This window comes from Parasteatoda tepidariorum, chromosome 7 (genome assembly GCF_043381705.1).
Source record: "Parasteatoda tepidariorum isolate YZ-2023 chromosome 7, CAS_Ptep_4.0, whole genome shotgun sequence".
Lineage (NCBI taxonomy): Eukaryota > Metazoa > Arthropoda > Arachnida > Araneae > Theridiidae > Parasteatoda > Parasteatoda tepidariorum.
The window spans coordinates 21,204,386-21,219,433 of NC_092210.1; the positions used below are offsets into that span (position 1 = coordinate 21,204,386).

Below are 15,048 nucleotides of genomic sequence, written 5' to 3' on the forward strand. Positions count from 1 at the left end.
ACGAACATTTGCCGGATGTTCAGCAAATTTTTTTTTTTATTTAAAAAAAATAAATAAATAAAGATTGCTCCAAAATCATACTTTTTACTATACATTATTAGAAATAGTATTTACACATATTTTTTAAGGTCTAAAATCTGCAAATTTATGTTCTGAAAGATAAATGAAGCAAAATTTAAAGAATTGAAATTAGATTACTTTATGCAAAACTTAGCGTTTTGTACAGCTGAATTTTTAAAAATTATATTTAGGCAAATGAATATTGCCATATTTATAGCACTTTGTTTAGAGAATTGAGAATGTTTTTCCCCCCTACCTGTTTCTATTTTTATTACAACACATCATTTAAATGAAGAACTAAGAAAATTTTTTTTCTTGTTTTTCTTTGCTAACTTTTCTTTTAAACAGCGTTTTTATAATGACACAACATTCTTTAAAACAGTGTTTCCATTAAAAGTTATTCTTTTATGGTCAAGTTTTTCTAAAAATGCAGCAATGTGATAAAGTTAAATTGAGATTTTTAGTTTAACTCAAAAATGAAGACGTGGATTATTGTTTTGGTTTCTATCTAGCTTTAAAAAAAAGTTTTTATCAACTTTTTTACTGTGACATGGTAATTAAGAAGGTTTCTATTTCTTCACTTCTTTTCGAAAATATGGTTACTTGAAAACAGAGATGTTCAGATTTAAAATGTTTTTCGTTTCTTAAAAAATTAAGACATATTTTTATTTTCTCTGTTTCTCTTTTGAGTAGTATCTGTTTTTATGGGCATGATTGACCTATAGGTGCATATTAATGAAATAAAGTTAACGAGCAATAATCTTCCAAATGGATTGGAAAAGTATGAAAAAAAGCTGAAATTTTATTTGTTCTTATAAATGTAAAAGGCAGAAAAAACTCCTTCTCGCAGAAATTACAGAATTTTCGTACAACCATCCCTACCATTTTTCTTAAGATTTATATAATAAAAGGGATCAAATCACGTAATAGAATCATCATGTGTATTCTTCAGAATTTTGAAATTAGTTAAAATTTTGTTACACGTTTTTGTTGCAAAATGTCGCAGAAAAACACAAAATACGGGTGTTTGATGCTAAATAATGCGAGTACATTTTGGCACACTTTGTAGCAGTTGTATCATTCCTGTTTCATGTCTAATACAACAGTATAAAAAAATGGCATCCTGTATAAAAAATGAATTAAATAATAACAAATTAGGTTACCTGCGGAACAGGATAATAATTTACATCTATGATTTTGTTTAGGTTAACAGTGATAACTTTGGTCACTTCTTTCAGCTTGCTAAAATCAAATTCTCCATCTTTCACATATCTATTAAGAGCAATGGAGGCTAAATTGCATACTGCAACCTAAAATAAATAAAATAAGGGTTATTTTAAAGTATTATATCCAGCTAGGGAAAAAAACAGTTTATTTCAGTGTTTTATATTAAAACTGGCTTAAAGATTTAAAATAACATTATCAAATGTACCGCTTCAAAAAGAATGTGAATATTGGGTACATTATGCATTTTACAGATTAAGCAGGGGTCTGTCCAGGCATTTTGTGAAAGATCCGGTTTTTGTAAAATTGTGAAAAAATCTCGTAATTTGCGAATATAAAATAAGCGTTAAGTCACTTTCTTTCAACCAGGGTGCTGTTCTGTGAATTGGCTCAAATAGGGCCCTGTCATTGGAAAAAGTCCTGTCAAGGAGTTTTTAAATTGTAAATGGATACTAGATTATGCTCAATTGTATAATTATAATGAAAAAAAAAAAGATAAATAAATAAAATTTTCAAAAATAAACAGCTATTGTTGCTACTAAATCAGAGATGCAACATACAAATATTTGATATTTAGCCTATACTGCACTACACAGAGTATTCATTTCGACAAATAATGTGGAAGCAAAATCTCACACATTTTTAATAATTTCATTTGACATATTTTAAATAACACAACTTAGTTATGTATCACTTCTAATGTGTTATGCATTAAGTAAACTTAAACAATTCTTAAATTTATAATATTTTTTCTAAAAAATTGACATAAGTTAATTTTCATTTATACAATATTTTATCAATTAATTTTATGAGTAACATATTGCTCAATTATTTATTTACAAAAAAATATCATTAAATATCAATAAGAATGTACACACAATGTTTGTAGAAATAGAAATACTTTCTTAGAATACTACATTTGGAATTTATAAATGCTTTTTGACTTCAAAGAGGTTAAGGTACATAATATAAATGAAATGAGATAGAATTAAAGCAGAAAAACATGATTAACAAAATATTAGAGCAATATACGTCGATTACCAGTAGATTTGAAAATAACTATAATAGTTGAACACTCAGCATCAGTAAATGTTTTCTGCCCATCTACAATACACATGTCTATCGAGTGTCTCTTGTGAAGGGTCCGTTAACAGACCCCTTTTAAGAATAAAGCCCAGACTCAAATTTATAAACTAAAATTATATGAGTCTTGATCACATGCATGAAATTTTTTTTCTCTCCCTTCATCTATCTTTACACACTTTGAAGCATATCTTAATAANTAAAAGTGAAAATAGCGGAAATCCGCTAAAAAGCGGAAAAATCTCATCCCTGTTTTATAAGATATTAAAACAACCTCATTAAATTTTTTTTTTTCAAAAAAAAAAAAAAAGCAAGATGTTAAAAAAAACTTTCTTGTGGGAAAATTTCAAATTTGGAAAAAAATTTCCTCAAAGAATTTCAGAGGTCAACAAAACAAAATGCAAATGATTCTTAAAAAATATTTTACCTAATTTTTTTAAAAAAAAAAATGATAAATGTAGATTTTGTTTTATATGAAGTTACAACTTCGATTTGAATTTAATCCTAAAATTAGATTACTACAGTAAAAGTCAAAATTAGAGCAAAAACCAGGGATGTCAATTTTCTCATGTATGCATGGGAGGGGATTTGTGATTTTGATGACATTGAAGGAGAGAGAGTTCGAAATTGCCAAAAATAAGCTTACATAACAGTTGAATAGACTCGAATAAATAATTTTTTTTTTTTTTTGATATCCAGAAGTAGTTTAAGTTAGATTCGATGTTTTGAAATTAAGGAGTAAAAGAAAGGATGAGAGGAACTATTGCTTCGTTTTTTTTTATTTTTTTTATTCACATCGAAAAATATTTTTTCCCCCTATGCAGGTTAAAACTTTCTTTTTATGCATTCTTCAACCATCCATTTTTCTATCTTTGTCATTTTTAGCAATTGATAAAAGAAAGCTTATTCTTTCCAAAACACGTAGTTGTATTTATTGTTTGTACCTGGTGTCTTAAGAAGACTTAAAAAATATTTATGTGTTACACACTAGTTTCATATTCCTTAATTTGTTAATTTTAGTATTTTTGCTAGAAACTTTAGTTATACACAAAACTAATTAAAGTAACATCATTAGGATGAAGGTTGGTGAATATTATCAGTAATAACCATTAAAACAGGATTCAGATCATCAAATTAAAACTAGAATTATTACATTAAGTTGCTTAACAATCAACAATACATATCTTATATTTTAGTTTGTCTGCAATATTTTAATGGAATTCTTATATTGTAGTTCTCAATATAAGATTTGTTTCAACTGGGAACATAATTTAATATCTTGCAATAATACTTTTGTTCTATCTTTGTACTTAATAATAATAAAAATGTATGTAGTTTTTTTTGTTGAGAAATTTAAAACTTTGAGGGGTATAATCTTTTTTAAAAGCATGTAATTTATTTTTTCTGTTTAGCATAATATTTGAAGAATAATGCGAAAAGAACAGCACAAGATATTTGTAACAGAAGAAATCTGCTCTATATAAGATTTCTTTCAATTGAGAACATAATTCAATAACTTGAAACAACTTAGTACCTTATATCTAACATCAACAAAAGTTAGTGTAATTTAATTTCAATTAAATAGACTAAATCAATAAAGCTAAACAATTCATGCAGAAGTCAATTGTTGCTAAAGAAATGATAGAAATTAGAATTAGTACAAAAGGTAAGATTACTTTAAATAAAGCTGTTCAAATTCTTCACCCCAGCAATCATGGAGCCCAGGTGATTCATCAGGGCACATAAGACTCCACATTTCATCCTTTTCAACCCTCTGCATAAATAAATCAGGTATCCACAATGCATAAAACAAATCTCTTGCACGTTGTTCCTCTTTGCCAGTGTTCTTTTTCAAATCAAGGAAGTCAAAAATATCAGCATGCCAAGGCTCTAAGTAAATAGCAAAAGCTCCAGGCCTCTAAAAATTGACACATTTTGAGCATTTCCATAAAATTGGTGGCAAATTAAAAATCTTATTTTTTTTTACAGCAATTTATAAAAATACAATATGCAAATTTTATAAGCACGGTGGGAAAAAAATAAGCAAATAAATTAGACTATAAAATTATTGAACTCCTTAATGTATTTGTTCAGATTTTTGAAAGAGGGAAGTTAATACATATGAATATCTAAACTAAAGGCCAAGTAGGATTAAAAGAGATATGTTTACATGAAAAAAATAAGTAAATAATTACCTTATTTCCTCCTTGATCTACATAGCGAGCTGTATTGTTAAAAACTCTTAACATAGGTACAAGACCATTTGAAGTTCCATTAGTCTATAAAGGAAATAAACACACAAATTATAAAACATTGTATTCAAAAAGCAATAGATTCATTTTAAAAAATAAATTAAGATACACTTTACTTAAATAATCACAAAATAACTTATTCTTATGATTAGCGGCTGTTCATGCACATCAGTCCTTAATTAAGAAAGAATATTTCCACCATCTGGAGTGTCTAAACCACAATGCGTGAACCAAACATCCCTTAATTACAGTTTAAAAAGCTTTGGAGTTATGAGTTGTAAAAAAATGGGTCAGAAATTTGATTTTTTTTTGTTATAAGATATGGGAGACAACATAACACAGCAGCCATACATAATATTTAAAAAAAAATTATGAGTCTATTAAAGTGAGGGAATAATAACAAGAGAATAAATTTTAATGATAAACATGCGTAAAATGATAATTTTAATGAATATATTCAAGTACATGCCAATTCTTCAGATAAGATTTCATAGGTTTAAAGAGTTATTAAAAATAATTATTTTAGATAATATTTCAAACCATACATTGAACAAATAACATTCATTTTCCATAGAATAAATTGAAATGTCCTTCAAACTGAAATGTCCTTCAATAACTATGTCTATTTGTAAAGTGTCCTTCAATGCCTATTTGTCATTTAATAATCTTTTAAAATTTTTTTTTCCTCTCTAAAATTACTCAGGAACATTATTTCGAAGCAAATCTAGATTTCATTAAAAACTTTATTATGCATGATTAATTTTGTAAATTTAAAATTGGTTATTATTATTGGTAAAAATTGGTTTTATACAATTCGAGATGTTAGATTTTTGAAATTCCAGAATTGGTTGACAACTTATTATTAAATCAAATCAAGAAAATACTGAGAATCATGTCCGATGTCAGTATCTTACAATTGAAAAAAAGATTTAACTAAAGATTTAAGCCTGGAAGTTTTTGTTTAAATCTTACAATTATACAAGTTCATGTAAGTTTAATGCATGTTACAGTTCTAATTTTTTAGCCCTTTTAGCTAAAAACTATTTCAGCAAACTAATAAGTACACTTAACACAACATTTATTTTACAAAGCTTTCCTCATGGTTATTCAAAATAGGACAATATTTCTAATTAATTGAATTTTTAATAAAAAAGAAGCAAATAAGTTTAAGATTCAATGCTGACACATAAAAGATAATATTATATTATAACATAAAAGATAGCAAAAACTTACACCAGCAATGTAGCTTCCAGTAGCTCTAATACAGTGTACATTTACTCCAATGCCTCCAGCAGATTTAGATATTAAAGCACACTTTTTCAAAGTGTCATAGATACCTTCAATGCTATCACCCTCCATAGTGAGAAGGAAACAGCTAGAATAAAATTAAATCTGTTAGTTACAAATTAAGGTTTTATACTTAAAGGATTTAAAATCAAAGCACTCAGCATCTAAACACAGAAAAAACTCAGCAAAATATCAGGAAAAAAAATAACCTATGAATGTTCGTCTTATTCCAAAAATCGGTTTTTCATTTTACCTTTACACTTATTTATGATAAGGCAAATTTAGCAGAAAAGGAACACATATATAAAATCGCATTACATATGTAAATAATAGAATGGCACCCAATTAAAGTTTCATTAATTAAATGATAATTCAATACAATCAGAAAGATCTTTTAAAAATTACAAAACTGGGAAATTTATTATGTGTATTGTGGCTTTGTTGTTGATTGCCCTTAACCAGATGAAATATTTGATTAGCAAATAATCCCCAAGTTCAAGCATCACTGAATTGATCTACAAATGAAGCGGTTCACTAATACCATCGGTTTTCAAGAGGCACAACAGTAATGGATTGGCATCATCAGCACAGAAAAAAGCAAAAAAGGATAACAAAATTATTTTTTTGAGGGCAATTTTAAGTCTGTACACCCATTTAGCGGAATTCGAGATACCTTCAGCTCGATTCTGGAGGGAGAGAGATGAATCCAGAAATCACCAGTTGATTGTAAAATATGGAAAATTCTCTTGGACTAGATGCAGAGTTATTTAAGTATAGTGATAAAGAATCAATAAGACAACCTACTTGCAGTTTGAATAATCATTTATTAAAAATTAAATATGAAGATAACTGTTTTACAGAAAAAATAAACAGATCAAAGAAAACCTTGCAGCTATTAAAGTGCTTATAAAGCAAGTAAGTGTTTATAAATTGTAATTATGCTAACATCTTTCTGCAAGATACTTAAAAATAACAAATATACAAATTACTAATTTAAAGTAACAGAAGCGTTAAGTTCAAAGATAAATAAATAAATTGGAGTTTTTTTTTATTTTAAAAATTGCCAATGTAATATTTTTTTAATTCTAATATTATGGACGATATTCTCACATTTTTTAGGAAGATAACACACCAATTATTTCGTTTTTCACATTTTGTAATTCATCATCACATTAAAAAAAGAGAAAGAAATTGTGAAATCTGTAGCAGTAACTACCGAAAAAAGAAGAGATTGACAGTGAAATTATACAAATTGGACTCCTCAAAAGAGGTTAATAAACAAGTGTTTTCATCTTGTGATTCAGTTGTGGCAATAAATTATATCGTATAAAAAAAAATCAGATTTTGAAAGCTATGTGGAAATCAGTAGTAATAACTGCATGAAAAATAGAACAAAAATTTCTACAGAAAAGAAAACCAAATATTTTACTTTATTATTTATTAATTTTCATTATTCTCATATGAGAATAGAAAAATCATAAGCCTTTTCTGCTACTTCGATGAGCGAGAAAGGCATTTTTTGAATATAATTCTGAAGAAAAGATAAAATCCTTCAAAAATTTCTGCAGAAAAGAAAAGCAAAATATTTTACTTTACTGAATTCTTGCAGGAAAAATCTTCCTGCAAGAATTCAGAAACGTTCTGAGACAATGTCGGCACGGAGACTATATAAATGTTAATTTTTTTGATGAAGTTTTTATCGGAGCCACGGTACCTCAGGATAGAGTGATTGCTTTTGTCTTCATGGCTGGGTTCAAAATTACAAAGTTATGGAGCAGAACCTTAATAGTTGTAGACTCAGAATTGGGTTGACTGTTTTAATGCTAGTTAGAAAATAGTTTTATGGAAGAGCATTATCTAAGGTATTTATCACAAAAATGATAAACCACAAAATTTTAAGAAATATTCATACTATATGATAAATATAGCAAAAAAGAATTTGCAATAAAAAAAGATAAAGTTCTATTTTGACAAATAACTTATAACACTAATCTATTTATATTATTACAGAAAATTTTCAAATGTAACTGTCACAATGATGTGTGACAAAATCTTTAATTGTATTAATTTAAACTTTCATTGTACAATTTTTGTTCTTTTTCTTCTAAATTTAATTTTACCCCAAGCCCTTTAAAGAGAAACGGAAATGCTTCTTCTTTCTCAATAGCAACACATTTTCGTGTCATCCTTTCACCTTTTTGAGAATCAAGATCGAATGACCCCACTGTCCTTGTCTAGGCCAATGATTCCCCTCACGTTTAGGTCACTGTTTGAGCATTTCGCCACATCATTCAATTAGCTTTCATCTTGCACGTGGTGTGCAAAACCGCCAGTACCAGTCCCGTGACCCCCATCCAATCACAGTCGTCCTTCCTCCTCCTTCACGACTTGTATTTTCCAGTGCTGGGAGAACGTCATTATTGAAAGATTAAATTAATACAATTAAAGATTTTGTCACACATCATTGTAACAGTAACAATGCATATTTGATTGATTTTTTAATATTTAATTAATCACATAATGATTGAAATTTATGTATTATGTAAATCCCGTAAATTTTACGAAATAATATAAATTTTATGATAATTGTTGCAAAATGTACTAAATATTTTACACATAGCGAATTTTAATCCTCAAAATAGAAAAACTGCAATATTTTCTAGCTATGATTGACATTAAATAGACTTGAAATGTTATGTATTATGTTTATTGAAAATTCAAATATTAATAGGAATTTAAATCATCAAAGCCATTTAAAAGATTTTTTAAAAATTAATTTAAAAAGAGAGCTCTGAATAAAAATAATCGTAACATTTTACAATAACAATTTTTTATTTTTTAAACTGATTTTTATAACTGAGGTTTGCTCCATTATGTATTAGTAATACTTATTTAAATATTCAAGCAAGCAACACAGTTGCCAACATGGATAGGAAAAATCTAGTAGATTTTACGAAATAATACAAATTTCATAATAATAGTAAGTTGCATAATGTACTCAATATTTTACACATAGGCAATTTTATGATCATCAAAATAAATTAAAAAAAACTGAACATTTTAGAACAAAAAAAAGTTTTAAACTGATTCGTACAAATGAGCCTCACTTTATTATGTATCGGTAATGCATATTTAAACATTCAAGCAAGCAATAATCTGAACAAAAATTCCATTTCAATAGAGATTTTTTTAGGAAACTTACTAAATTTTAAGAAATTTTTTACAATGTACAAAAACAAGAATTTTAATTAAATCAGTAGACCAGGAGAAACTGGAAAAATCCAGTAGAGTTGGCAGTTAAGAATTTATAGTACATTTTAAATTCCTAATTTCAACTATTATTTTCCATTTTCTAGAAAAAAAAAGTATAAAAATACAGCTCAGTGCAAAATAGAATTGTTCTTTTTCTACCTGGAGAGTTGGGGTTTTGGTGTTCCAGAATTGAAAAGTGTAGGGGAGGCATGCGTGAACCATTTCTCTGACATTAAATGATATGTTTCAATGGCAGCATCAATATCATCAGAATGAATACCAACCGATACTCTCATCAACATATGCTGTGGTCGTTCAACGACTGAAATTTAGTAAAACAAAATTTGGTTGAATAAAATACACTTCCAATTAAATAAAATTTAATATAAAGCACTCTAAAAACCATTTACAAACATTCTTTCAAAGCAACTAGAGTAGAATAAATAAAAAAAATCCTGACTTTCAAAGTAGTAGACAAATTGTGTTTAGATGATTTTCTTGGGAGGGTGAATTTCAACCAAGGAGGAAAAAATTGCCCCCCCCAGAAGAAATAGGTTTCATCCACTGTAAGTGGAAAATGTTTTTTTTTTTTTATAAATAAATAAGAAACAAATAAAACATAATTAGTATTTATTTTCAATTCATTTAATTTTATAATTTTTAAGTAAGTGAAAATAAAATTTTTAAAAAAAAAAAAATTATCATTAAAATTAAACTAAAGGAGAAAATTTTTAACAAAATAATATTTAACTAAGTAATATACTAATAGATGGTTTCAGAAAAATTAATTAATGTTTGACAATATATACATAACTTAATTTTAAATAAGAGGAAATGGTAGTAATTTGATCATGATGACATTAAAGCTAATTATACATAGAAAATATTATTAGGTGGGAAAACATACCTTTTTTGTTTATTTTCAACAGATAAGAACGTTCCAAAGTCTATTAAACAAAACAAAAGCAATGTATTACAATAAGTAAAAATTGTTCAGAAGAACATCATAAAATTTTCTTTTCACTATGATCAACAAATGGAAAATAATAATTAGAAGATAGAAATAAGTGTAATTTACAAGCCAATATTTAAAAATGAAATATTGAAAATAATATACATATATACATATACATATATACACACACACATACAATATAGAAAAAAAGCCAGATTTTATATTTATAGTTCAGCTATCAGGGGTCTGTCAAGCATCACTGAATTGNAAAAAATGAATATTAATCATGAATATAAGCTTATAAAGTATCTGGCTCTCCCTTACAAACAAATAAAATAAACTGTGTTTTTAAGTTCCACCTTTGAAAATGTGATTTTCGGAAACTTCTGTGATCAATGATTTTTTTAAACGTCTGGACCTTCAATCTCCGGATCACTGTTAGTGAAAAATCTGTAAATCCGGATTTTTTCCGGAGCACAATCAGCCTTAATTGTAGGAAATTTGTGGCACTTGTTGATACAGAAACCGATTGGGTTCGACACACATATCTGACGTTGCTTACAAGTATCCAATTAAATGCAATATAAATCACAAGGTTAGGTAGGCATAATCACTTCACTTCTTCTCAAGTTACAAACACCCAATTAGAAATGTACTAATTTTCACAACCAAATGCTGTTAAATATGAAAAAAGGTACTAATATAACAAGCAATACGTATTTTTAAATAGATATCTTAAATCATATTAATTATTTTTACCGGATTATGCAAATAAAGAATTAGTCAAATATAATTTATGGAAAACCCTCAACTTTTAATAAAGCAAGACTTGAATAAAATACAAATTAATGTACACAAAGCTTTACTCACCTTTTCCTTGATTATTGTAGCACAAAGTAAACTTTATCTTCGTAAGTTTCATAAGGTTTGTTTTTTTTTCATAAATTACAGAGGGTTTTTTTCCCCCATAAATTACAGAATTGACGTCTATAAATTAATAATTATAAACAATTTAAGAAATTTGATAAAACTTTAATATCCTAAGCAAGAGTTATGAAAAGATGAACAGTTTAAAGTGCAAAATAAAGGGCATTTACAAAAACTGGTTTTTTAATTTTCCAACCAGTGGAATATGTCATTAGCTAAGTAAAAGCCAATTTTTTTCACATTTCAATAACTTGAAAGTGCTCGGTTTATCAATAACTAACATTATACTAGGGAAAAACAATGTTTCAACCTCCTTTAGCAATCTAGGTATCATAAAGAAGCTGACATTTAAAGCAGTGTTTTCACTACAGCGCGAGAACGCGAGAATCTCGCATATTTTTTTCTTTTCTCGCATTAAAAAATGATTAACGCGAGAAGTTCGCGCACTGAATTTATCAATTTTAAAATGCACGAATCTCTCGAATTTTGGAAAAAATTTAGTCTTCCGCCATTTTGAAAAAGACATGAAAACAGCTACGACAAGTGTTGAGAAAAAAAATTAGTCCTTTATAATAAGTTGCTTCAATTACCAAACTCCCTCATCGAAAATTTACAGCAATTTGTAAAAGTTGAAGTCTGTAAAAACTATGCTGGAAAACCTAACAAGAAGTATGAACATGGAAATAACTTCAACCAACTTCACTATTCCATAACAGAAATAAATGAAAAGTCTATGCTGGCAGATTTTGAGGATAGGAAAGTGAGCGCACAATGCTATAAATTTAATTAGTGATTCCGAATAGTTCAGCATCTGTTGCAAGGTCATTTAGCACCCAAAACCGAATTAAAACAAAATATCGTAACAGATTGGCTGATGAGCATTTGAGCAACCTAATGAGAATAGCTGATGAAAAAGTAGATATAGAACATTTTCCACATGATGATGCAGCAAAAATATTCAATGGTTTAGAAATTAGAAGATGTTAAAAATGTATTATAATTAAAGAAATGTTTTTTTCCCAAGTCTATTCGTGTCTTTTTAATTTTTAGAAATCTCACTTAACTTTTTGAAATCTCACCCTGTTTTTGAGAAAGGGTGAGAAATTCTCTCCCATTTTATTTTCTGTAATGAAAACACTGTCAAATGAGAATAGAAAAATCATAAGCCCTTCCTTCTACTTTGATGAGTGAGAAAGGCATCTTTTGAATATAATTCTGAAGAAAAGACTGCTAATTTTTCTTAAATGAAGTTTAATGGGAGTCACGGTAACTCAGGGGATAGAGCGGTTGCCCTTGTCTTCATGGCCGGGTTCAAAATTACAAAGTTATGGAGCAGAAACTTAATAGTTGTAAACTCAGAATTTGGTTGACTGTTTAAAGCTGGTTACAAAATAGTTTTAAGGAAGAGCCTTATTTAATGTAACTATATGATTACTATATGATACTTACTTACTATATGATAAATATAGCAAAAACGAGTTTGCAATAGAAAAAGATCAAGTTCTATTCAACAAATTACTAATAACACTAATCTATTTTTATCATTACATAAAAAATTTCAAATGTAACAATGCATATTCAACACTATTTTAAATTTATTCCCACTTTTTATGTGCAATTGATCGAGTTTTCAATATTTAATTAATCACATGATTGAAATTTATAAACATATATTTCAATTATTATGTGATTAATTAAATATATAGCTGCCAACATGGATAGGAATAAATCCAGTAATTTTTACGAAAGAATATAAATTTTATGAAAATTGTTGCTTAATGTACTAAATATTTTACACACACAGCCCAAGATTTTACACATACAAGCCAAGCAACAAATTGTGAGCCCAAGTCAAAATTCCAGAAAATTTCTTGCATTTTTAAATTGAAAAAAAATTTAAACAAGTTTTTTTCCTCCTTTTTCTCAATTTCTTAGTTTACTTAAAATATATTTAAAATTTTACACGTACGTATACCATTTACACATACCAATGATGACCTCAATTAAAATTTACAAATATGTCTTTCTTTCTTGAGTTTATGATTATAACAACTATTTACTGATAAAAAATGAATATTAATCATGAATATAAGCTTATAAAGTATCTCTCTGGCTCTCCCTTACACACAAAAAAAAATAAACTGTGTTTTTAAGTTCCACCTTTGAAAATTTGATTTCCGGAAAATTCTGTGATCAACGATTTTTTTTAAACGTCCGGACCTTCGATCTCCGGAAACTTCCGGATCACTGTTAGCGAAAAATCTGGATTTTTTCTGGAGCAAAACTAGCCATGCGCATAGGGAATTTTAGTCCTCAAAATAGAAAAACTGCAATATTTTTTAGTTACGATAAACATTAAACAGACTTGAAATTTTATGTATTATGTTTACTCAAAATTTAAAATATTAATAGGCATTTAAATCATCAAAGCCAGTTAAAAGATTTTTTTAAATTAATTTAAAAAGAGAGTTCTAAATAAAAATAATCTGAACATTTAAAAAAAAAAGTTTTGAACAGATTTCTATAACTGAGGTTCGCATCATTATGTATTATTAATACTCAAGCAACATAGTTACTATTATGGAAAGGAAAAAATCCAGCAGGTTTGACGAAATAATACAAACTTCATGCATAATGTACTAAATATTTTACACATAGGGAATTTTAGAGATCTTTATGGACATCAAAATAAAATAAAAAACTGCATAAAACTGATTCAACTATTATTTCCCATTTTCTAGAAGAGAAATAAAGTGTAAAAATACAGCCCAGTGTAAAATAGAATTGTTCTTTTTCTACCTGGAGAGTTGGGGTTTTGGTGTTCCAGAATTGAAGAGCGTAGGGGAGGCATGTGTGAACCATTTCTCTGACATTAAATGATACGTTTCAATGGCAGCATCAATATCATCAGAATGAATACCAACAGACACTCTCATCAACATATGCTGTGGTCGTTCAACCACTGAAAATTAGCAAAACAAAATTTGGTGGAATAAAATACACTTCTAATTAAATAAAATTTAATACAAAGCATTATAAAACCATTTACAAACATTCTTTTAAAGCAACTAGACTAAAAAAAAAAAAAAAANAAAAAAAATGAAAAAAAAAAAAAAAAAAAAAAAATCCAAGACTTTCAAAGCAGCAGACAAATTGTGTTTATATTTTTCTTGGGAGGGCAAGTTTCAACCAAATTACTAAAAAGGACATCGGTAAAAAAAAAAAAAAAAATTACTATAAAAATTAAACTGAAGGAGAAATTTTTTAACAAAATAATATTTTCTAAATGATATTTAACTAAGTAATATACATATTTTTTTTCTTTAGATAATTCTATCTTTCAAAAGGATATTCAGAAAATGAGGATAACTTACAATTTACAACCAACTATAATAATAAGTTAAAAAGATTTTAAAATTCTTTAAAACAATGAAATATATGTTTGTAATGGGATAGCAAGTGAAACATATGTTGTCAAACAAAATAGTTGTTATGTATATAGAAAGTAAAATTAAATGAATAAAATTGTATAGTACAGTAGGGAACCGATTATCCGGAACGATCGGGACCATCGCTATTCCGGATAACTGATTTTTCCGGTTTTCTGAATCGCTACAAAAAGCCGTTTTTTTTTTATCGTTAAACCGAACTAAAAAAAAAATTATTAGGAAATAATCTTAAAAAGAAGAAAAAACGATGAAGTAATACAGTAATGATTATTTCTAAAATGATGGTATGGTAAACATCTTTCAAAAAAGAAAGAAAAATCCTAAAATCTTATGAGGAAAAATTTTTTTTTTTAAAAAATGGCGGGAAAATTTATCGAACTTCGTTCCGGTTTTTTGGTTTTCCGATTTCCGGATAACGGGTTCTGTACTGTATAAGATAACTCACAAGAAAATCTTAAGTTTCAAAAATGATACTAATAGAAGGTTTTAGAAAAATTAATGTTTGCCAATATATACATTAATTTTAAATAAGAGGAAACGGTAGTAATTTGATCATGAT

General features: G+C 27.3%; 1 protein-coding gene across 1 annotated transcript in view; it reads right to left on the minus strand.

The window, feature by feature from the left end:
- LOC107443876 (Ribonucleoside diphosphate reductase large subunit) overlaps window positions 1-15,048 on the minus strand; it is a 29,944-nt gene that overhangs the window by 6,118 nt on the left and 8,778 nt on the right. The window contains exons 7-11 of the mRNA XM_071183489.1: window positions 13,840-14,002; window positions 5,853-5,994; window positions 4,563-4,646; window positions 4,043-4,285; window positions 1,224-1,370 (exon numbers count right to left, since the gene is read on the minus strand). Coding sequence (XP_071039590.1) covers window positions 1,224-1,370; window positions 4,043-4,285; window positions 4,563-4,646; window positions 5,853-5,994; window positions 13,840-14,002 — 779 coding nt within the window. The remainder of the gene's footprint in view (window positions 1-1,223; window positions 1,371-4,042; window positions 4,286-4,562; window positions 4,647-5,852; window positions 5,995-13,839; window positions 14,003-15,048) is intronic.